Here is a 25,869-nt window from a genome sequence, read left to right as displayed (position 1 = left end):
AGGGTACTTTCCCTTGCACATATCCTATGCATATTCTCAAAACAGATTGTGAAGCGTTGTGTGTGCCTGCTTGTTCTGACATCTGCATAGGTGTACCTTCCAAAATCCAGGTGGGTTTGAGGTGATGAGGGGAAATGAGATCATAACTGGCATTCCATGTAGTACTATGTGGAAAGTATTGTTTCTTCATTCCAGTATCCAATGTAGTCCAGAATACAGTAGCTGCAGTGCTGACATCTTCTAACATAACATACTCCCAGTCTGCTAAAGCCCTGTGCAAGAAAATGTTTGATGAGCACTGGGATTGGGGTGGCAATTTTCTTATTTCCACAGCATGTTGTTTCACTCTCCAGACTAGGGCTGGTAGCAATGTAGTGGCCAGTGACTGTACTAGAGAGATGAAACGTGATGGTAGGTTGAGTGGCTTACTGTAATAATATCTTTGCTAATGAAGCTTGGAGGTCTTCTTTAAATGTGGAACAAACAACCAATAGAACCCAACGTGAGGACTCTGTCTATTGGCTCTCATGGCACATAAGTGTAGTCTTGAGTGTTCGATGTCAGCATTCCACAAATCTTTTGCTCTGCAGATGGTAGACTGTGGTGCATTAGTGCTGAATGCCACAGACATTACTTAGCTTAGAGAACAATATGGATTTGAAATGGCAGCCCTGGTTAGTTGAGATGGACACTGGGCTGATGAAATGCGATGCCCACAATTTTACAAATGCTGTCACTGTAATTTCCAACATAATGTCTAGAAAAGTTGTCACCTCGATCCAGCAAGTGACACAATTGATTTCAGAAAGAATATACACGTAACCTTCTGACTCATGTAGCAGGCTGGCCAAATCAAGATTTATGTTGTAACCATCTTTTTGGTATTTTCTGCTTCCTGAGATTTGAAAGTGTGTGTTGGTGTACTGGCAAGCCATCCAAGTTTGAGTCCATAGTTTGCAGTCTCACTTCACATCAGGCCAGATAAACTGGTTCATTGCAAGCTTCATTGTATGGCATACCCCAGGTGTCACTATTGGTGTAAGCTACTGATGACAGGCTTCCTCATAGTTAGCAGAAGTAATGGATGGAGCCGGTGTTACAGTATGTCACTCCAGACTTGTGTGGAGGAACCAGGGATGGAGCTTTGGTGAAATCATCATATCTGATCTTAATCAATAGTGCACTGACTTGAGATATATAATACACCACAACATTGACTGAACCCTTGGGATTCTGAACACTGATGATAAAATCACTTGTGATGATATCGTGCAGACATGAATTAGTTGCCTGAACATTGTCTTGTTGATATTGTCTTGTCTCATCATTAAAATCACTGTGGAGATTGAAATGCATTACACGTTGTTTGTGTACACATTCGCCACTGTTGTTGTCAGTGGTGACACACAGCAGGATGTCACTTTCATAGGCTGCTCAGGATGGAAGAGAACACTATTGAATCACTTTCAAAGTCACTATTCTGTTCAAATTGCTCAAAAAGACAGTGATCATGGAATGTCTCCATTGCCAGTGCTAACACTATATCACAAAGTATCCTTGTTATGTTGAAATAGTTGTTGCTGTTCATTGTGTGGGCACCACTGTAGGAATTCTGATGTGAGTGGCTTGGGGAATGAAGCTGGAAGACAGCAAGTGAAGTTAACACAAATTTTATTACGAATAATAAAGCTTACAGAAAGATCATGAATACAAAACAATTGTTCACAGTGACTAAGGAGAGCTAGAGAGTCAAAGATATTCCTCCCTGAAGGAGCAGTAAATGTATATCATTGCCAAAGATTATTACAAAATTTATATTATAATTCATGCTGTTACTGATGATGTCCCCACAAGTACAATGAATTTTATTCAGCTGAAGAACTCTTAAAAATTAGTAATAAAATATATTTTATGTAGGGGAAAGTAGGGTATGACCAGTACATTAATTTTTAATTTATATGAATTGTTTTTATTTTAACAAACTCCTACCCACCACCTTGACCAATAAACTGACTTGTCAGGTGATGAGCTAACCTTTTAGCTAGATTGTCAGTCTGTCAGCAAATTGAAATTACTAAAAGAACTGCCCTTTCACAGAGAGCCTTCTCAAATAAATTCAGTGGCATTAGTGATATTGACTGCCTCTGAACTTGTAAAGCTGTTGTACTCATGTTCTAGTTTTTATTGTTGTTAAGTGCATTTTTTCTTCCCCCACGTAATTTTGATAAGGAATGTAACCTTTGTAGTCTCCAACCTATGCAAATAATCAACACCTTTGCAGTAATTGGAATTTTATGAATAGAAAACATGAATAACACTAAACTGTGATTCTGTGTCAAACAACTGTTCATCAGAGCATTTCATTATTACCTTTCAGAGGGAGTGTATCTCAATCCACATAGGGCAGGCAGGAGTTCAGATTGGCAATGCATGTTGGGAACTGTATTGCCTTGAACATGGAATTCAACCAGATGGGCAGATGCCATCTGACAAGACACTGGGCTCTGGGGATGATTCATTCAACACTTTCTTCAGTGAAACTGGAGCTGGAAAGCATGTTCCTCGTGCTGTGTTTGTAGATTTGGAACCTACTGTTGTTGGTATGTACACATGTTTAATCTAAAAATACATGGATCTGGTATAAATAATTCAGATTAGATAATATATGGTTTCAGTTCATAATATTTGATTATGGCATACATTTTCTTCCAATTTTTAGATGAAGTTCGCACAGGAACATATCGTCAACTTTTTCACCCTGAACAATTAATTACTGGAAAGGAAGATGCTGCAAATAACTATGCACGTGGACATTATACGATTGGCAAGGAACTTGTTGATATTGTTCTTGATCGTGTACGTAAGCTTTCAGATCAGTGCACAGGCTTGCAAGGTTTCCTTGTTTTCCACAGTTTTGGTGGAGGAACAGGTTCAGGGTTTACATCTCTTCTTATGGAGAGACTCTCTGTTGACTATGGAAAGAAGAGCAAACTGGAATTCTCCATATACCCAGCACCACAGGTACATCTTACTTTATAATTTATGAAACTTAAAAATAATCATATGATCTAAGTATCGGATATACCGAGTAATTTCTGATGGCTGCTGTATGTTCAATGCACTATTTAATGTTTGAAAATATGCTATATTCTTATATTTGTGTGTATTGTAACTATAAATAAAGTCCTTCTTTATTAGTATCTTCTAAAATTCCTTTCCAATTACTAGAAAATCATTTCGGTCTTTCTTGTCATTTTGCTACAGTTGCATCATATGTTGACAATGATGTTTCTTCTGTTTGTCTGATATCTCTCCCATATATATTTTACATTTGTTGCATACAGATGAAGAAATCATACTTTTGAAAAGTAAAAAGAGTGGTCAGTAAATACTTGCTTTTGTTTTTGTCTCATAAAATATTATAATAATATAACAAGTATCACTATACAGTTGATGTTCAAACTTCCTCCTAGACTGTTTGTAAATATCAACATGTGATATTTTTGTACTGCATCAGATTAAAATGAAAGGGACTCTGTTTAAATATTATTATAGGAGGTAAATGTAAGGCTTGTTTCTTTGAACCTGATTGAAAAATTAGTGAACATTATGTTGTTGAAGAAGAAAGATTCTAAACTTTGCAATCTCAAGACAAAATTATGATAATTTCTTTTGAGATCCTGATGCATCTTTTTTAGAATGGAATAAAAATCAGTTCCCTCACAACATCAGCACACTGACAAAACTTAAATAATTTCTCACAGGCTTTATCTGCCCACAGTTCTGCTGCTTCTGAATAACAATCCAAGACCAGTGCTGAGTTAACAAAACTTGCACGATAAGTGTTACTTAATCTGCCGTATTCACTGGATGCAGTAAATTACCATTTATCTGGCACACTCATCATGCATGAATACATGCCACTGTTCAAAGATAGATAGATCCTACTGCAATTGACAGAAATTGTACTGGAAATGAACAATTGTTCAAGAATCTTGGGACTTCAGACTGTATAAATTTAACGTTGTTTATTAACAGAAACTTGAATTAGAAGGTACAATTTTCTATTCAACCATTGCAAATTTCATCATGGATTAGAGCAAAAGCCTGTGCTGTACCATTTTCTTATTTTTTTTAATACATCTTTTTTCAACCACTGAAGAGATTAAGCCTCCTCAAGTTGAGTGGTAGGTCATTGAAGTTCACACTATTTATATCTTTTTCAGTGTCTGGAGGCCTTCTTTGCAAATAGTTCTGTTCTCCTAGATTCCACTTACCGACTGCTCTCATCCACCTCCCATTAATTCTTCTTGCCATATGTCCTGGCTATTTCCATTTCAGTTCCTGAATTACTGCAGTACACCATCGACTGGTATTATTGCATGAATATCATCAGCTCTTTTGTGATCCATTTTAGTTACGCCTGTTATCAATCTTTCCATACCTCTACACACAATTCTTAACTTATCTGTTGTGATCTTCTTGAAAGAAGTAAGTTTTGTGCACCTGGTTCTTATTTATTTCCATTTTATATTTATTTTGTGTTATACAATGTTTTAGTTGTGTAGCCATTTTTAAGTAAAACTTTAACCTGTTAAATACACGTCTGCTACATCATGATTGTGGATCCTGTAGCAGTCAAATTACCTGTTAAGCATTGACTTTGTGTTCAAGTTTTGCAGGCATGGGTGAGAAATCTTACTTTTCACATTTATTGGCATTTGGTCTTGAAGATGATCAAATTTCTTGTGGTTTTATACAGACATTAAGTTACCTCTATTCTTCAATAGCTGTGTAAGGTATACCATATACATATTCATCAACTAGCTCCAGTATGTCCATTATCAGCTGACTTACAGTTTAGTGTTTTTGTCTTTTATCATGAGCCCATTTTCTCCATATTTTATGAAAGATTGCAAACCAGAAATTCTAGTTCCTCTAAGTCATTAGCTATGAACACAAAATTATCTATAAAGTGTGATTAGTTTATCTGCTTTTCACAAATTCTGATTCCTATTTCTTCCATTTGATGTTGCCGTTTCCAGCACAGCTATAAACAGTTTTGATGATACTGGGTCTACTTACCTTGTGCCTCTTTCAGTGCAAATTTCTCAGTGGGTCCTGTCAGTGGTGACAAATGCTGCTAATGTGCTGTAAATGTCTTGGGTGATCTTAATGTAAGTTTGTTCTACCCCTTGTTCTGTCAGGGCTTTTACGACTGCAATGTGACTAAGTGAATTAAATGTCTTTTCAAAGTTAACAAATGTCAGATGAAGCAGAATTTGAGATTCTTTTTTCTTTTTACTTTCCTTTTCCTCCTTCTTCCTCAAGCATTACGCAGTAAGACTTATTATGGCCCTTACTGTTGCACCTATGTTGTGGTTGGCTACCGATCACTTGGTTTCCCTGCAGGCTAATAGCTTACAACATTACTGTGGAACCTGCTGTCATCTATCCATTGCATGTGGCTTATCCATTTAATTCAGGATTTTTCAACTGCCTTCAGAATATCATGCACTTTGAGTCTTTTTCTGATTCTTTCATTCTTTACATATTGTAGTCATGAGACTCCATCGATTTCTCTTGTGAATTACAATTTAGCTGCCTGAACTCTTCATTGGCAACCATTTTGTACAAGACATTCTTTTTATTACTACAATTTTTAATTGAATCTCATTGTTCTTTCTCATGCCTAAATATTAATTTGCCATCCTTTCCATTCCTTTTAAAATATCCCATTTCTGTTACTGTTGTTACTTTGAGAATAGCTTTTTAAGTACTGATCAATCTCTGCTTCATATGTTACTTGAAGGCACCCTTAAGAGATGGCTTTCCAAAATTTATTGGTTACTCATAACAACTTTCAAAAATCCCAAAGCGATTCTTCATTTAGATTGCTTATACTTCACCATATGTGCCAGCCCCATTAGTAATTGGTCCATTTCTTGGTTGTCACACTAAGATCACTTGCAAATATCATGTGACCCATTTCTGAAGCATTCATTCAGGACAGTTTGAAACTGATTACAAAAACATTTTGATTCTCACCGTCATTTATCTTTTGATGCATACGTAACAACTATATTAATAAAACTTCTTTGTATCTTGCATCGTACCAACACTATTCTTTCACTATCACTTACATGACTGCATTCCGTACTTGAGCAAAGAATGAACCAGAATTGTAAACCTTGCTGCTGATATTCTATTGAAGTATTGTTTGTTCTGCTGGCTGAACCCTATCTAAGTTATCTATTATGCACTTCATTAGCACTTTATAAAGAGCTAATACATAAAAGCTGTGCCTGAGGATCCTGATAAATCACAGATGTCTTAGACAGAGCTTATCTAGTAAAACAAGCAGTACACTGAATGTCTAATGTAGCTATACGAAAATAAGTTCCGTACAACTGGAAAAACTGTGTAGCAAGTCTTTGATACAAAACTCATTTATTTTTAACATCTTAGAGAATGACAACTGTGTTTTGGTATACCATATGTCTATAGAAGAATTTATTTTGCTTTTTTTTTTTTTTTTTTTTTTGCTCTGGTACCTCTTGTTGTTTAAACATTCTACACAAAATAAATGTAAGTGACTTGTCTGTAAACTGGAATAGTTTCCTGTGTGTTGTTTTAGGTATCAACTGCTGTTGTGGAACCATACAATTCCATACTGACAACTCACACAACTCTCGAGCATTCAGACTGTGCATTTATGGTAGACAATGAAGCTATTTATGACATCTGTAGACGGAATCTGGATATTGAGAGACCAACCTACACTAATCTAAATCGCCTTATTGGACAAATTGTTTCTTCTATAACAGCATCTCTCAGATTTGATGGTGCTCTTAATGTTGACTTAACTGAATTCCAGACAAACCTTGTGCCATATCCTCGCATACACTTTCCATTAGCAACGTAAGTATGTCAAAGTTATTTAGTACGAATCATAGACATAGTACAATGCTGCTACCATTTTTCTTAACTTTTGCTCTTAGATATATGTAGACAGTGGATATAAAAAAATATTGAAAGTTTAGTTTTATGCAAGATATATTAAGCCTGGGCCAACAAACAACATCCCTGAATTATATTATTACACAGAAAGATGCACTTATGCCTATGTTTTACAATTTTCATTCCGAGGTTTTGACCTTCAAGCCCAATTAATTCTGTTACACAGTTTCAAGCATGTTATTGCTGCATTCTGTTGTAATATCAAGCCAAGAATTTAAAACAACTGAATAAATTAATCAATAATTCTAAATGCATTGAGATCTCACAGCACCCACAAAAGATATTAAAACATGATAACTCTAAATGCTCCATTGGAATCTTCTGTTGTAAATTTAAATGTACGAGGGTTGAATGAAAAGTAATGCCTCCACCTTTGTTAATTGGGTTTGGATGGGACCATTTTAATAAATCAAGCACAGAAATAATCCATAAATGTGATCTTTAATTACCAATGTTCACTTTTCCACATACTCACCAGCCAAATGGATAGATTTCTGCAAATGATGAACAAGTTTTCTGAAGCCGTCAAAGAAGAAGTCGACACTCTGTTTCTGCAACCATAGTCTCACAGTTCTCTCAACATCTTCATCAGAAGCAGAATGACGTCCCCGCAGATCGTCTTTCATTATTAGGAACAGATGGAAGTCAGATGGTGCTAAATCTGGACTGTATGGAGGATGCCAAATGTTGGTGAGATTCAGTCTCTGAAGTTCTGCTGTGGTGGCACATGGAATGTGTGGTTTGGAATTGTCATGCTGCAAGAAAACATTTCCCTTTTTCTTTCAGTCCCTCGTTAGCCATTGTTTCAGAGTTGGCAGTGTTGTGATGTAACACTGTATTTATTGTTGTTCCATGATCAAGGAAATCAACATAGATAACACCATCTGCGTCCCAGAACACTGTGGCCATGATTTTTCCAGCTGAGGGCTGCGTCTTGAATTTCTTTTTCTGAGGTGAGTCTTTGTGTTGATATTCCATAGACTGATGTTCCATCTCCGGGTTGTAATGGTGTACCCATGTTCTACTCCTGGAGAAAGGTGTCACATTCATTCTCGTAATGCAAGAGGAGTTCCTGGCAAATTTCAAGTCTGTGCACTTTCATTTCAGGAGTCAGCATCTGGAGTATCCATCGTGCACAGATCTTCCGATAGCCAAGCAAAGCAATAATGTGACACATATGTTCTTTTGAAATGCCGATTGTGCTTGCAATTTCTCTCTGAGTGATACGACAAACATCCTGAATCCGTCTGTCAATATTTTGCTTGTGAAACTAGGTGGTTGCTGTCACAGGACATCCAACTCTTTGTTTGTCATGCAGGTCAGATGTTCCTGCCTCAACATCTTTGAATTTACTTGCCCAAAAATACACTGTGCTCACATCAACACAATCACCATAAACTGTTTTCATTCTCTGATGAATCTCCTTTGGGGTGACACCTTCTTCTGTCAAGAATTCAATGACTGAAAGTTGCTTAAATCGCACTGGCCGACCATTTGTGCAGGGTTCCATACTTCACACTGTAACAACACAACTTTTCAATGCTAAGGTTTCCCGCCAACTGGAGCTGTAGAGAAGAGGCTACGGAACAAGGCAATACCTGCCGCATACTAATACTGCTAACTGTTGAAGGTAGAGGCAATACTTTTCAGTCAACCCTCATATAAGCTGACATTTACATTGTAATGACAGTGGAGTATGATTCCCTACAGAACATAGGGAATAAGTGTCACCAAAAGTCCCCCCCGTATCCTAACAGAATTTGAAGGTGATGTTTTACTACAAGTATATAGCCATGGAGTAGTACTGAAGTTAATTGACTAAACACTGAAGACAGGGGCTCAACCAGCTTCACCTTTAATTGTTGTTATAGTCTCCAGTAGCAGTGAGTGAGCGATCTGCTTGACCTTGGAGTAGCGTAGCTGTTCATGATGGCCCTTATGATGCTTTTTTAATTTTTTATTTCTAGACTTCATGCCCCAAAAGTATCTGTCCTCTTTGCCCTGCATATAGGATTTCAACAAATTTGCTGTGTCTATCACTTACTTCTAAGCAATTCTGAGAAAATGTACAGTTGGATTTTTGCAGTTTCCTCATACATTCTAGAATGTTCCATAAGTCTAGCGCTGACTGATCTCCCATTTTTTCCCTTCCCCCCCCAAACTGTTGCTTACTCTGGTGGACAGTTTGCTAACATAAAGAAGCTTACATCATTTCCTAGATGGCATTTGAAAAACTAAAAATCAAACTATACTAGCATATTTTTTTCCTCTGCTTCCACTGGAGTACAGTATCAATATGCTATGCCGACATTTATTTGAACCTACTTACTGTGTTCAGGCCTAGATCTTCCTGTAAAATTTTTACACCACACAGTTCCTTGCATTACCAAACTGACCATTCCCTGATGCTTCAGGATATTCCCTATAGACTGATCCCTCCTTTTAGCAAAGTTGTACAATACATATCTTTCTTCGCCAATTCAATTAAATGCCACCCCACTTGCTATTGATCTACCTATCTAATCTCCAGCATTCTTCTAAAACACCAAATTTGAAAAACATCAGTTCTCTTCTTGTCTGGATTGCCTATCACCCTTGCTTCAGTAACATACAAGGCTTCCAGAAAAACTTCTTTACACTTAAAATTATATTAGATGTTAAAATCTTCTTTTTCAGAAATTCTTTTCTTGCCATTATCAGTACAGATTTAACATCTTTTCTAATTCAGTCATCATCATCTATGAGGGTTGGAACTTAAATAGTGGCAACTATTTATTCACAACCAATACAAAAGAGTTACATGTTGCAACTGTTACTGTCCTTCAAAGTAGTCACCAGCATTATGTAGAACCCATTGCCAGCAATTTGGAAGGCGTAGTATACCATTAGCAGAGCATGTTCTGTTGATGAAGCGAATGGAGTGGTCTACTGCCTGTCGAATGCCACAAAGTGGTTCCTTCATCTTCAGAATCAAATAAAAGTCACAAGGACTTAAGTCCAGGGAGTATGGTAGACGGTACAGCACTTCCCAGTCCCATCAACAGAACAGAGCAGCCACAGCTTGCGCTGTATGCACCCGCGCATTGTCATGTAAAATGATGGATGGGTTGCACAGAAAGTGCACCATTTGTTTCGCAAAGCTGGTTGCAGGTGATGCTCCAAAAATGAACAGTAATACTGTGCACTGATGGTCTGTCATGGAGAAACGTAATGCATAAGGATAACACCATCACAGTCGTACATGAGAATCACCATAACTTTAGACCGCTCCATTTGCACCAGCAACGGAACAGGCTCTGCTAACACCTAACAACCTTTGTATTTTGTGCCAAAATAGCATTCCTAATCTAATTCCCTCAGCATTGTTTGATTTAATAGCCTGCCAAGTTCAGTCTTGGGTGAGATGGTTACTAAACCTTGGCAGATTTGGGCCCACAGAAGTTTCAGTCCATCTCTGATTGTTTCTCAATGTCAAGGATTGACATTCTCTTTGGGGATGTGGGGATTACAGATATTATATAATTAAAGGATAATTTTTGAAGTTATGAAAACAATACCACATACCATACAAGAAATAACTCCATAGCTTACACTTTTCACTGTGGCTCCTAATTTGTAGATTATTATCCGCAACAGTGAAGAGCTTTGGTTGGAATGTCCAAACTGGAAGTGGACAACAGTGGACTAGCATATTTCCCTTTGTATCTCAATCGCTTCTTTATCAATGTACTTTCTTTCATGCATATGTAAGAAAGCAGTGTGAGTAGCTCCCTTTTGAACAAAAATTTTCAGTCATATTATCATTTTTCTTGCCCACAAGCTATTGATTTATTCTTTGCATACATTTTAAGAGAAATCTGTGATGATTTATTATGGTTGACTCTGCAAAAACTGGTATTCGTCCAACATGAAATAAATTAGAGATAATGGGTGCTACTTATTTGTTTTATCAACTGTTTCAATATATTTTACTGCATAATTTGTTACAATGGTAACATATAGAAACAATATTTGAGAAGAAGCAGATTCACCCCAGTCTAAAAAAATTATGTTCTATATATTTTCCCTCATTCACTTCAGGCAAAAGATGCAATAATGACATTACAAGCCTCATAATTTGTTTGCATAGCCTCACCAAACCTACACTATTTCATCAATTCCAGTAAATTTATATAACATGAGCTATTAAAAAATGACAATCATTATTTGACTGAACCACAATGCCAATAAATGATGTACAATTAATGAAGATCAAAATGGTCAGATGTTGACAATAAAACAATCCAACCATATAAAGCCAGATCATAAAAATAAAATCCTAGGTTTACATAACCAAATCACAGAGAATAACTGATTTGTAGTGTGGGGAAGAGTGTTTGGAAGAGATTTACATAGTAAATAGTTTATATGAAAAATTTAACTATTTCTTTAACATATTCCTACAACACTGTTTTGTCTTTATCTAGTACCAGCAAGGGAGGGCTCTATGTGTCTCAGAAGACAGGTTCTAGTCAAAACTCAACTACTAGTGACATCGAAAAATCCTTCCAACATTAAAAAAGCAAAATACATTTACTACATACTAATAAGCTGGGGAGAAATACAGGTATACTACAGCCTCGAATGTATTGCTCCATAGCGACTTAGAAGGCAACATTACACTAATCACATTATGTTCAGAGGCCGTTAAGCACTCTTTCTTCCCATGCTCCATATCCAAATAGAATGGAAAGATATGGTAATACATGGAACAATCTACATCTACATTTATACTCCACAGGCCACCCATCGGTGTGTGGCGGAGGGCACTTTACATGCCACTGTCATTACCTCCCTTCCTGTTCCAGTCGCGTATGGTTTGCGGGAAGAACAACTGCCGGAAAGCCTCCATGCGTGCTCGAATCTCTCTAATTTTACATTCGCGATCTCCTTGGGAGGTACACGTAGGGGTAAGAAATATATTCGATACCTCATCCAGAAACACACCCTCTCGAAACCTGGACAGCAAGCTACACCGTGATGCAGTGTGCCTCTCTTGCAGAATCTGCCACTTGAGTTTGCTAAACATCTCCGTAATGCTATCACGCTTACCAAATAACCCTGTGATAAAACACGCCACTCTTCTTTGGATCTTCTCTATCTCTTCTGTCGACCCGACCCGGTACAGATCCCACTCTGATGAGCAATACTCAAGTATAGGTCAAACGAGTGTTTTGTAAGCCACCTCTTTCATTGATGGACTACATTTTCTAAGGACTCTCCCAATGAATCCAAATTGTTCTGTTCGCGTACTCCCAGATATTTTACAGAAATAACTGCTACCAGTGTTTGTTCCGCTATCACATATAATCATACAATAAAGGATCCTTCTTTCTATGTATTTGCAATACATTACATTTGTCTATGTTAAGGGTCAGTTGCCACTCCCTGCACCAAGTGCCTATCCGCTGCAGATCTTCCTGCGTTTTGCTACAATTTTCTAATGCTGCAACTTCTCTGTATACTACAGCATCATCCGCGAAAAGCCGCATGGAACTTCCGACACTATCTACTAGGTCATTTATATATATTGCGTAAAGCAATGGTCCCATAACGCTCCCCTGTGGCACGCCAGAGGTTACTTTGACGTCTGTAGACGTCTCTCCATTGATAACAACATGCTGTGTTCTGTTTGCTAAAAACTCTTCAATCCAGCCACACAGCTGGTCTGATATTCTGTAGGCTGTTACTTTGTTTATCAGGCGACAGTGCGGAACTGTATCGAACGCCATCCGAAAGTCAGGGAAAATAGCATCTACCTGGGAGCCTGTATCTATCAGCGATCACACGATCGCTGTTTCTGGAATCCATGTTGATTCCTACAGAGTAGATTCTGGGTTTTCAAAAACGACACGATATGCAAGCAAAAAACATGTTCTAAAATTCTACAACAGATCGACGTCAGAGATATTGGTCTATAGTTTTGCGCATCTGCTCAACGACCCTTCTTGAAGACTGGGACTACCTGTGCTCTTTTCCAATCATTTGGAACCTTCCGTTCCTCTAGAGACTTGCGGTACATGGCTGTTAGAAGGGGGGCAAGTTCTTTCGCATACTCTGTGTAGAATCGAAATGATATCCCGTCAGGTCCAGTGGACTTCCCTCTGTTGAGTGATTCCAGTTGCTTTTCTATTCCTTGGACACTTATTTCGATGTCAGCCATTTTTTCGTTTGTGCGAGGATTTAGAGAAGGAACTGCAGTGCGGCCTTCCTCTGTGAAACAGCTTTGGAAAAAGGTGTTTAGTATTTCAGCTTAACGCGTTTCATCCTCTGTTTCAATGCCTTCAACATCCCGGAGTGTCTGGATATGCTGTTTCGAGCCACTTACTGATTTAATGTAAGACCAGAACTTCCTAGGATTTTCTGTCAAGTCGGTACATAGAATTTTACTTTCGAATTCACTGAACGCTTCACGCATAGCCTTCCTTACGCTAACTTTGACATCGTTTAGCTTCTGTTTGTCTGAGAGGTTTTGGCTGCGTTTACACTTGGAGTGAAGCTCTCTTTGCTTTCGCAGTAGTTTACTAACTTTGTCGTTGAACCACAGTGGGTTTTTCCCGTCCCTCACAGTTTTACTCGGCACGCACCTGTCTAAAAGCATTTTACGATTGCCTTGAACTTTTTCCATAAACACTCAACTTTGTCAGTGTCGGAACAGAAATTTTCGTTTTGATCTGTTAGGTGTTCTGAAATCTATCTTCTATTACTCTTGCTAAACAGATAAACCTTCCTCCCTTTTTTATATTCCTATTAACTTCCATATTCAGGGATGCTGCAACGGCCTTATGATCACTGATTCCCTGTTCTGCACTTACAGAGTCGAAAAGTTCGGGTCTGTTTGTTATCAGTAGGTCCAAGATGTTATCTCCACGAGTCAGTTCTCTGTTTAATTGCTCGAGGTAATTTTCGGATAGTGCACTCAGTATAATGTCACTCGATTCTCTGTCCCTACCACCCGTCCTAAACATCTGAGTGTCCCAGTCTATATCTGGTAAAGTGAAATCTCCACCTAAGACTATAACATGCTGCGAAAATTTATGTGAAATGTATTCCAAATTTTCTCTCAGTTGTTCTGCCACTAATGCTGCTGAGTCGGGAGGTCGGTAAAAGGAGCCAACTATTAACCTAGCTCAGTTGTTGAGTGTAACCTCCACCCATAATAATTCACTACAGGATAAACTACTAGTAACAGCGACAAACACGCCACCACTGGTTGCATGCAATCTATCCTTTCTAAACACCGTCTGTGCCTTTGTAAAAATTTCGGCAGAATTTATCTCTGGCTTCAGCCAGCTTTCTGTACCTATAACGATTTCAGCTTTAGTGCTTTCTATCAGCGCTTGAAGTTCCGGTACTTTACCAATGCAGCTTCGACAGTTTACAATTACAATACCGATTGCTGCTTGGCCCCCACATGTCCTGACTTTGCCCCTCACCCTTTGAGGCTGCTGCTCTTTCTGTACTTGCCTGAGGCCATCTAACCTAAAAAACCGCCCAGTCCATGCCACACAACCCCTGCTACCCGTGTAGCCGCTTGCTGCGTGTAGTGGACTCCTGACCTATCCAGCGGAACCCGAAACCCCACCACCCTATGGCGCAAGTCGAGGAATCTGCAGCCCACACGGTCGCAGAGCCATCTCAGCTTCTGATTCAGACCCTCCACTCGGCTCTGTACCAAAGGTCCGCAGTCAGTCCAGTCGACGATGCTGCAGATGGTGAGGCAGATGGTGAGCTCTGCTTTCATCCCGCTAGTGAGACTGGCAGTCTTCACCAAATCAGATAGCCGCCGGAAGCCAGAGAGGATTTCCTCCGATCCATAGCGACACACATCATTGGTGCTGACATGAGCGACCACCTGCAGATGGGTGCACCCTGTACCCTTCATGGCATACAGAAGGACCCTTTCCACATCTGGAATGACTCCCTCAGGTATGCACACGGAGTGCACATTGGTTTTCTTCCCCTCCCTTGCAGCCATATCCCTAAGGGGTCCCATTACGTGCCTGACGTTGGAGCTCCCAACTACCAGTAAGCCCACCCTATGTGACTTCCCAGATCTTGCAGACTGAGGGGCAACCTCTGGAACAGGACAAGCAGCCATGTCCGGCCAAAGATCAGTATCAGCCGGAGACAGAGCCTGAAACCGGTTCGTCAGACAAACTGGAGAGGCCTTCCGTTCAGCCCTCCGGAATGTCTTTTGCCCCCTGCCACACCTCGAGACGACCTGCCACTCTACCACGGGTGAGGGGTTGGTGCGTGGGATGAGCTGGCTGTCCCCGAAAAACCCACGTCCGGACTCCCACAGTGATGCCCATTGGCAACAGCCTCAAGCTGTGTGACCAAAGCCAACACTGCCTGAAGCTGGGAGCAAAGGGATGCCAACTCAGCCCGCATTCGAACACAGCAGTCGCAGTCCCTATCCATGCTAAATACTGTTGTGCAAAGAACGTCTGAACTTATCTACAGAGAGCACAAATAATTCGACACAAAATTTAAACGGATATTAAAATACAAGACTGCCTAGTAAATTCAGTAATGCTGCGACTTGCGCACTGCTGACACACTGCTCAGCAGCAGAAGGCTAACTGTACTGTCAGTAACGTATAAAGATTATTTGAAAGAAATAAACAAATGACAGACGACTAAGCTACTTTACACATCACAGATATTAAAATACAAATCTGCCCCTGCTAATTACAAAACTACACAATGATTTGACGAATTTAACTAAACAAGTGTGCTAAGAAGACTTAAATAAATTTTCAACTTGACTACTACACTATGAACACTAAGTAAGCCATTTGCTGCTACCTGTACACTGCTGACACACTGCTCGGCGGCAGAAGGCTAACAATGAGAAGTATTCCTACCATTCAAAGTGGTTTGCAAAGCAGGGATGGAGATAAAATGTAAAACACTCTAGGAAAAAAATCAAACAATCAGTATCATTATTAATCAAGGCTCAACAACAAAGGACCAGGTAAATGATATTAAGGTTTCACACAAACCATAAGTCACAAAATTCAGTGATTACTTACACAAAGTGTAACAAAGTACATCCTAATAAATAATTAAATAAAGTCACAACACACAAGAAAAAAAATGTAATATTTACTTTGCCTTTTAGTATGGGTTTTATGGGGTTTTGTATTCTGATATGTATATTCCTTGAAAGTGTATCTAATGAGCCACTCATTCTACAAATAATATAATTATGGGCTTAAAGAGTCATGTTAGCTTTAAATGAAGTAACAATCTTCAGAAACTAGCTGTTATTAATGTAGACACCGAGAACTATTATTCTTTTATAGATATCGGTGTGGTCATGTATTAAGGCAACAGTAGGACATACACAGATATATAACACAACTGTGGAGGCAGAATCTTTTCAAAAGTAGCTGTCTCATGCTAATTCTACCTTGATAAATTTAGCTTGTGTAAGTACAAACAGTGTATGGCAATGTAGCAATGTGTAACTGTTAGAATTTGAGCAATATAAGTCAACTTGTAACTGTGGATGCAGCTGCATGGATGTGTGGAAAGAGGAGACGGCAGTTGAGGTAGTGACTGTGTTGTGAATAACCACTTTGCAGTAGACCAAATGCTTAACTCCCTCATTTGCCTTTTCTGGCATAAATTTAATGACATTACACACAATATCACACTTTTCACTACAGCGTAAAAAACTACAACTAGTATGTGTGAGAACATTGTACTATGCTTTTTGTAGTAGAAGTAAGAGTAAAAATGCTTATGTGCACTGATAGTAATCAATAGGCAACTGATGTTGCTGACCTTTCATATCAAAGTTATAGATTCACCCATTACACAGGAAAGTGTATATTCAGTGAATGGTCCACCGTAGCTCTGCAGAAGACAGAACATATTTAATTTCTAAATTATCACAGATTTTATTAGTTGTTGTTGTTGTGGTCTTCAGTCCTGAGACTGGTTTGATGCAGCTCTCCATGCTACTCTATCCTGTGCAAGCTTTTTCATCTCCCAGTACCTACTGCAACCTACATCCTTCTGAATCTGCTTAGTGTATTCATCTCTTGGTCTCCCTCTACGATTTTTACCCTCCACGCTGCCCTCCAATACTACATTGGTGATCCCTTGATGCCTCAGAACATGTCCTACCAACCGATCCCTTCTTCTGGTCAAGTTGTGCCACAAACTTCTCTTCTCCCCAATCCTATTCAGTACTTCCTCATTAGTTATGTGATCTACCCATCTAATCTTCAGCATTCTTCTGTAGCACCATATTTCGAAAGCTTCTATTCTCTTCTTGTCCAAACTATTTATCGTCCATGTTTCACTTCCATAGATGGCTACACTCCATACAAATACTTTCAGAAATGACTTCCTGACACTTAAATCTATACTCGATGTTAACAAATTTCTCTTCTTCAGAAACGCTTTCCTTGCCATTGCCAGTCTACATTTTATATTCTCTCTACTTCAACCATCATCAGTTATTTTGCTCCCCAAATAGCAAAACTCCTTTACTACTTTAAGTGCCTCATTTCCTAATCTAATTCCCTCAGCATCACCCGACTTAATTCGACTACATTCCATTAAACTTGTTTTGCTTTTGTTGATGTTCATCTTATATCCTCCTTTCAAGACACTGTCCATTCCATTCAACTGCTCTTCCAAGTCCTTTGCTGTCTCTGACAGAATTACAATGTCATCGGCGAACCTCAAAGTTTTTATTTCTTCTCCATGAATTTTAATACCTACTCCGAATTTTTCTTTTGTTTCCTTTACTGCTTGCTCAATATACAGATTGAACAACATCGGGGAGAGGCTACAACCCTGTCTTACTCCCTTCCCAAGCACTGCTTCCCTTTCATGTCCCTCGACTCTTATAACTGCCATCTGGTTTCTGTACAAATTGTAAATAGCCTTTCGCTCCCTGTATTTTACCCCTGCCACCACAGAATTTGAAAGAGAGTATTCCAGTCAACATTGTCAAAAGCTTTCTCTAAGTCTACAAATGCTAGAAACATAGGTTTGCCTTTCCTTAATCTTTCTTCTAAGATAAGTCGTAAGGTCAGTATTGCCTCACGTGTTCCAGTGTTTCTATGGAATCCAAACTGATCTTCCCCGAGGTTGGCTTCTACTAGTTTTTCCATTCGTTTGTAAAGAATTCGTGTTAGTATTTTGCAGCTGTGACTTATTAAACTGATAGTCCGGTAATTTTCACATCTGTCAACACCTGCTTTCTTTGGGATTGGAATTATTATATTCTTCTTGAAGTCTGAGGGTATTTCGCCTGTTTCATACATCTTGCTCACCAGATGGTAGAGTTTTGTCAGGACTGGCTCTCCCAAGGCCGTCAGTAGTTCTAATGGAATGTTGTCTACTCCGGGGGCCATGTTTCGACTCAGGTCTTTCAGTGCTCTGTCAAACTCTTCACGCAGTATCATATCTCCCATTTCATCTTCATCTACATCCTCTTCCATTTCCATAATATTGTCCTCAAGTACATCACCCTTGTATAGACCCTCTATATACTCCTTCCACCTTTCTGCTTTCCCTTCTTTGCTTAGAACTGGGTTTCCATCTGAGCTCTTGATATTAATACAAGTCGTTCTCTTATCTCCAAAGGTGTCTTTAATTTTCCTGTAGGCAGTATCTATCTTACCCCTAATGAGATAGGCCTCTACATTCTTACATTTGTCCTCTAGCCATCCCTGCTTAGCCATTTTGCACTTCCTGTCGATCTCATTTTTGAGACGTTTGTATCCCTTTTTGCCTGCTTCATTTACTGCATTTTTATATTTTCTCCTTTCATCAATTAAATTCAATATTTCTTCTGTTACCCAAGGATTTCTACTAGCCCTACTTGATCCTCTGCTGCCTTCGCTACTTCATCCCTCAAAGCCACCCATTCTTCTTCTACTGTATTTCTTTCCCCCATTCCTGTCAATTGTTCCCTTATATTCTCCCTGAAACTCTGTACAACCTCTGGTTCTTTCAGTTTATCCAGGTCCCATTTCCTTAAATTCCCACCTTTTTGCAGTTTATTCAGTTTTAATCTACAGGTCATTTTATTAGTATGATATAGTAATACAAACATGAAAACATTAGCATTGCTTTGACAAACCTCAAAAATATTTTCTTAAAAAATATCCAGAAAGGTTTCCATACACAAATGGTATATCAAAGTCTTACACAAACAGACAATATTATGAAAAGGATAGACTGCTGCTCACCATATAGCAGAGATGCTGAGTGGCAGACAGGCATAACAAAAAGGCTACTAAACACGTAAGCTTTCAGTCAGAAGCCCTTCTTGTCTCCTTTTCATAATACTGTCATTATTTCATCCTGGATTGTCCATTGCTTGATTTTACACAAACTACAAACTGGCATGATTTTCCAGTTATTTAAATCTATGATAGTTACATATATCATGATTTGTTTGTTATTGCTTTTCGTACCTGTATTATTCTAGGTATGCACCAGTGATATCTGCAGAAAAAGCGTATCATGAGCAGTTGACAGTAGCTGAGATAACAAATGCATGCTTTGAACCAGCAAATCAGATGGTAAAATGTGATCCACGCCATGGAAAGTATATGGCCTGCTGTATGTTGTACAGGTAAGCATATTTCTGTCATCCATAAAATGGAAAACAAGGAGAAGATAGGGTGTGGGGGTAATGGTGGACATATTGCAAACTTAATAATATAGTAAAGAGGAAAACACAGGTACGGTGTACACCATACAAAGAAACATTATTCAAAAGAAGTCAAAGCCTGATTAGTATTCATTTTGTTTGATAAGAAACATCATCAATCACTTTAGAGACAAAGCTCATAGCATTCAATAAGCAACAGGAAAAAAATGAATGTATAAGGGACAGTGAATTGAAAATGAGACAGATGGAAAAAAGTAAGTAAACTGCTAATTATTTCAAAAGTAATTGTCATAACTGTTAATACATTTATCCCATTGTCTGACAAGATTGTCAACTGTGTGTGTGTCATTGTCTGTTGGTGTAATGATCAAATGACAATATAATAATAATTATTATTATTAATGTTGTAATGGTAGCTTTGAAAAGTATGCTGCTGATTTCCTTCCTCTTTATCATTCAGTCCAAGCTTGTGCTCCACCTCTAATGACCTCAGTGCCAATGAAACATGAATCTTTAATCTCTACGTATTTGTTTTCTAGCTGTAAAATACATTAGAAGCATTTCCTAACACTAGCAAGCTGGTAGAATACAGAATTATCTGAAAACTATTGTAGAAAGCAAAATAGAGATGAAAGATGAATACATAAACAAAACTAAGGAAGGAACTGGAAATTTGATCATGAACTTGAAATGAGGGTAAATACTGGGAGAGCACATAGTATTAAACTGTGTTCAGGTCAGAGGGGATTGTGGGGATGTAGGAGATGCTGTAAATTTGGTTTTTTGGGGGGAAGAGACGAAACAGCAAGGTTATTGGTCTGATGCTGTAAATACTGAGAATATAGAACACTAGCAGAGTATCCAGTTGACATCTGTGGGATGACACACTCATTCATGTTTAACATTAAAAAGATCGAGAGATAAAAAGGAACTCCGTTACTGCATCCTAGTCTTGCAGCTAGGAAATAAAATAAAATTCTTCTTCTTGTCATAACAGCTACTTCTTAGTCTCATACTACATGCATATCCTGCAAATGATAGCTGTAACTGTTGACTGAACAGTTCCATATTAATTCAAATATGTCGCTACCAGTTGAAAAATTCAGTAACTATTATAAATAGTTATAAAACATTAAATTTGCAAGTCAGTAAGCCTTTTTCACATTGATGATAACATTACCTATTTATTTTAATCCAACAAACAATAACAAGCATCCATGTCTACTCAAAAACAACTTTAAAGCTGGGAAAGCTGCGAGTATTCTATCCATCACTCACAAGATTAATATAATGCAGGAAGATTGTGGTTTAACACCCCATTAACACTGAAGTAATTAAAGATTGAAAACAAGTTCAGGTGGGACAAGAGTGCGAAACAAACCTGACCATGCCCTTTTCAAAGGAATCATTCTGACTGTCATTATAAGCAGTCTAGATAGCCATCGTAGCCCAAACCAGGATGGTAACATTGGGACTTAAACAACACATCCCCCAAAAACTGATGCAGTGAGCACAATGCTGTGCTACCGTGCTTCTTTTAATAATGTTATTTTATTTCATTAATTGCTTTATTTCTTTCAAGATGTAATCTAGGTGTTTACACAACAAAACAAACTTTTTTCTGTACAATGCTTTCATTCTTCTGTAAACACTTTGCCTCAATTTTCAATTATTTTTGCAATGAGAGTTTGTTTAAAATCTGTACTTCCTTGCAGAGGTGATGTGGTGCCAAAAGATGTAAACGCTGCTATTGCGACCATAAAGACAAAGCGTACAATACAGTTTGTTGACTGGTGTCCTACTGGTTTCAAGGTGAGTAAATGATCAGAGGATACTGTTGTAGTAGATTTTTTTAAAAAAATAAGTAAATAATTATTTGAGCAGCAGCTGCACAACAATATCAATTGGCAAAAAAATTATGCACTCACTAAAGAAAAAGGAGAACACTAAAAAGAACACTGAAGATTACTTTTTTTAAAAAAAAAAATCATTTAATTGTTTACCTTGGAAATTCAGACCCACTCTTACATTAGACCAGAGCACTTACATCTTAGGAAGTAGCAATAGATTTACATATGAATCTTCCTAATAAAGCTGTGCATCAGCACCAAGCTTAAACCAAGTTCTGGACTCAACTGCCACTTCAGGGCACACTTTTAATCAATCAGGAAGCGTCATAATAGCATTCTCTTTGCCGATGACAGACATATCTATTCATTGCAGCTTTTGGGAATATACAAGAGTAGATAACTGAATGCTATTATAATAAATGTAGCACAAAACTAAAACTTATACAAGGGACAAGGAAATATAGAGAACATAAAGCTGTGCATCAGCACCAAGCTTAAACCAAGTTCTGGACTCAACTGCCACTTCAGGGCACACTTTTAATCAATCAGGAAGCGTCATAATAGCATTCTCTTTGCCGATGACAGACATATCTATTCATTGCAGCTTTTGGGAATATACAAGAGTAGATAACTGAATGCTATTATAATAAATGTAGCACAAAACTAAAACTTATACAAGGGACAAGGAAATATAGAGAACATAAAGAGAAAGAAAAAAAGAGGCAAAAAGTTAAATGTGACTAAGAGCTTGAGGGTAAATCATGAGACTAGATTGTGGTGGCCAGGGACCAAGTGAGAAGTGAAAGTGAGAAGTGAAAGCAGCATTAATGTTATTATAATTGTGAACTGTACGTTAAGTTTTGATTTATCAGTTTTTCTACATACCTCTGAAGATTTTACAAACATGTAAACGTTTTTTTAAATTACCGCTACCAGTCACAAACTTTGTCAGCTATTGTATTACTTATTTATTTAGCGACATGTTTTGAGGGTTAAACCTCATCTTCAGGCTAAATAGCATTACAAAAACAACTTTACAATTTTTGTAATGCCATTTAGCCTGAAGATGAGGTTTAACCCTCGAAACATGTTGCTAAATAAATAAGTAATAGTTGACAATGTTTGTGACTGGTAGCCATAATGTAAAAATACCTTTACATATTTCTTGAGACAGTCACAGTCGAAAAATAGTCAAAATGGCTTCAGATTTTACAAATACTTTTATGTAAAAAAGTTATTTGTTTGAGGTATCCTAATCATTTTTTGTTTTTCTGGTAACAGGTTGGAATTAACTACCAACCACCAACTGTAGTACCTGGAGGTGATCTTGCAAAAGTTCAGCGAGCTGTCTGTATGTTGTCCAACACAACTGCCATTGCAGAGGCTTGGGCAAGACTGGATCATAAGTTTGATCTCATGTATGCAAAACGAGCATTTGTGCATTGGTATGTTGGAGAAGGTATGGAGGAAGGAGAATTTAGTGAGGCAAGAGAAGATCTTGCAGCCTTAGAAAAGGATTATGAAGAAGTGGGAGTGGATTCAGCAGATGGAGAAGTTGATGAAGCTGATGAATACTAGGTTGAGTGCCTTTTTAAAAATTAATGAAACTATTTTACATCACCTTCATAGACTCAAATGTGGCCAACAAAAATTTTGGGGAAACTTTGTCCACTAGTATAATGACATTGATTGAAACAGATGTTGGCAGTATATAATCAGCATTATGACATCAATAGTTCTTAATGTGCCTAGCATAAATGTATTTTACACAGAAATGTGATATTACTACAAATAATATAAACATTTTAGTGCAGTCATAGTTTGCAAAATGAAATATGCATTAAAACTCTACCATTAGTTGTGGAGCCATTATGGAAACCTCTTGTCATATTGTATGAAGACCAGCAGTACTTATTAAGATAGCTATGGTGTGAGAAATATTTTAGCCACATTCCTTGCACATGTAAAGCCTCAAATTGTGGTTATATTTGGAAAATTAAGCCATAAATATAACACCTGTTTTATAGGTTGTGAATAATTATGTTATTTAACATTCAATGGAATATGTGTATCAACTTGTGTCTTGTGTAACATGTGTATAGTGTAAGAATTTTAGTACCTTCACAACTTTAATTCAGTACATGAATATTTATTGTGCAGAAGTGTTCCACAATATCTTTTATCTTAACAGAGAATAGTTTTTACTATAAAAATTGCATATGTGGTTGCACATTTATTTTTAATACATGACTGTAATGTTATAATCTCTTGATTAAATATTCCTAGATTACTCAACAAATTTATTTATTAATTTCATTTCTGTATTTTCTTTCATTCTCATTGGACTATCCATTCACATTAACAGAATGGCATGATTCTTTGGAAGTAATCTCTCCCACTTTACATCAAGCAAATTTCATTGCTAAAAACAAAAATATGAAAAAATGGACAGGCTGCTTCGAACGTGTAGAAAGAAATGTATTACAAAATGGCTCACCTATTCTTAGTTCTTGGAATAGTGGATGATGGATATATCCTAAACTAGTGTGTCACTAAGGTCCTATGAAAGCAATTTGTGTTTGCTTTCTTTTAATGACCATTGTGTATCTGCATCATGCTGATTACTGTGATGATTGCCTGTATACTCATATTTATGTGGGTGCAAGGGGCATGATGACAGCAAGAAGCACTTGTCACTCACTCACCCCCCCCCCCCCCCCCCCCTCACCCCCATCTCCCCACCCCTGCACCCCAATAACCTTAAGTTCAAATATTGGGCTCATTGTAGAATTATCTCACAAACAAACAAATATTGGGCTCATTGTAGAATTATCTCACAAACAAACAATGTGATTCTACTAAGCTGTGGCTTTAGCCTGTTCTGGCAGTGCATTGCCAAGGATGATAGGAATCACTGTGGTTTGAGCAGTTCCCACATCTCTTTAGTTTATTTGGTAGCCAAACTGTTCATGATAAGGTGTATCATTTCCTGAGACTCAGTGAAATTTTGGCTCTGCCCTATAACTAAGATATATGAAAATCTTCACAGAACAAAGACCTCAAACTTTTCTGTCAGTTATCATGAATGATGATCAAATTATTTGCTGAAAAGTATCTGTCCTCCACCCTGTCACACAGTCTGTCACCAATACCCTGGGAACCTCTTCTTCTGCTCCTATTTCTAGCTGATATTTATCATCAGTTCCCAAAACCAAAATAATTGTAGTATACCCTGAAGAATACTGCCATATTACACATAGGTGTGTGCTTTGCTATGCTCAACCTATAGATCCAAATGTATCAGTCAGAAATAGAACATGCTATTTTCTCTACTAAACATGAAAAAAGAAAAGAGAAAAAGTGTGGAAATTTGTCAGTGTTGACACTATGGCAACCACATTTAATATGTAGAAATGGAATTACAAATTTTGCAACTCATGGGCATGGCTACACAAAAATGTTCCAAACTGGTGGTGAAGGTGAGGCAGTGCTTCTACCAATCACTCCCCAGCTGACCCAGATATCCTCTTAGTACATGCCCTCCTATCTACAGCTAAATAAGCAGTGGCAACAGTGCCATTAATCTGATGCACTTGTTGGTGCACAATTTTATCTTAGGATGAGAACACAGAACTTACTGAATACTTAGTGTTAAAGTTGGCACATTCTCACACATTGTTGAGACCTTTGGAATGTATCAGCGTCTTTGATGTCACATAAACTTGTGATATCTCATTATCAAATGCAGCTTCAATAATTCATACAAAAAACTGCTTGACCAATGATATGTTTTTTGTTCTAAATACAGGTATTCTATGAAACTGCTACTAAGACTGCTACATGCCTGCTGCTATAGTCTTTGTCATGTAGGAAGATGCTTCTGCACAGACAGATGAAGCAATAGGGTAATATGAGGGGATGAGGTCTGTGTAATGTGGTGGCAGAGACCAGGCAAACAATGTCCAGGTTCATAGGCCATATGGCTGTCAACAACAATCAGTTTCACTTGCCTATGACACACCATATTATACGTTCAGATCTGTGAGGGGACTTATAAATTTTAAAACTATTTTTGGTCAATTTTTTACGAGAAACATGTGCTCCACAGCTACCACATCACACCAGAAGTTGAGGACAGATGATGCAGCGTTGTTAATATGTCAAGTTCAATTTTTCTCAAAAAGACAATTGCCCAATGACATGGTCATTGACAATACAATATTTGTCATTCTATTGTGAATTGGACTGCATCAAAAATAAAAATGTAATGTACAAGTTAACTTCAAACACTAAGTGAAATCACTATATCTG

General features: G+C 37.9%; 1 protein-coding gene across 2 annotated transcripts in view; it reads left to right on the top strand.

Moving 5' to 3' along the window:
• The window catches only part of LOC124775061 (tubulin alpha-1C chain), a 109,196-nt gene extending 85,400 nt beyond the window's left edge, over positions 1-23,796 (top strand). The window contains exons 2-7 of one of the 2 annotated variants that reach the window (XM_047249856.1): positions 2,378-2,600; positions 2,720-3,021; positions 6,638-6,921; positions 19,523-19,669; positions 21,424-21,520; positions 22,840-23,796. In XM_047249856.1, the coding sequence (XP_047105812.1) occupies positions 2,378-2,600; positions 2,720-3,021; positions 6,638-6,921; positions 19,523-19,669; positions 21,424-21,520; positions 22,840-23,136 (1,350 nt within the window). In that variant the 3' untranslated portion in view covers positions 23,137-23,796. The remainder of the gene's footprint in view (positions 1-2,377; positions 2,601-2,719; positions 3,022-6,637; positions 6,922-19,522; positions 19,670-21,423; positions 21,521-22,839) is intronic. The other variant, XM_047249855.1, reaches the window with a different exon arrangement.
• The last annotated feature ends 2,073 nt before the right edge of the window (positions 23,797-25,869 follow it).

The sequence above is a fragment of the Schistocerca piceifrons genome, chromosome 2 (genome assembly GCF_021461385.2).
Source record: "Schistocerca piceifrons isolate TAMUIC-IGC-003096 chromosome 2, iqSchPice1.1, whole genome shotgun sequence".
In the NCBI taxonomy this organism is placed as follows: Eukaryota; Metazoa; Arthropoda; class Insecta; order Orthoptera; family Acrididae; genus Schistocerca; species Schistocerca piceifrons.
Note: the sequence above shows the minus strand (reverse complement) of the source record. Positions and strands in the feature narration are given on the sequence as shown.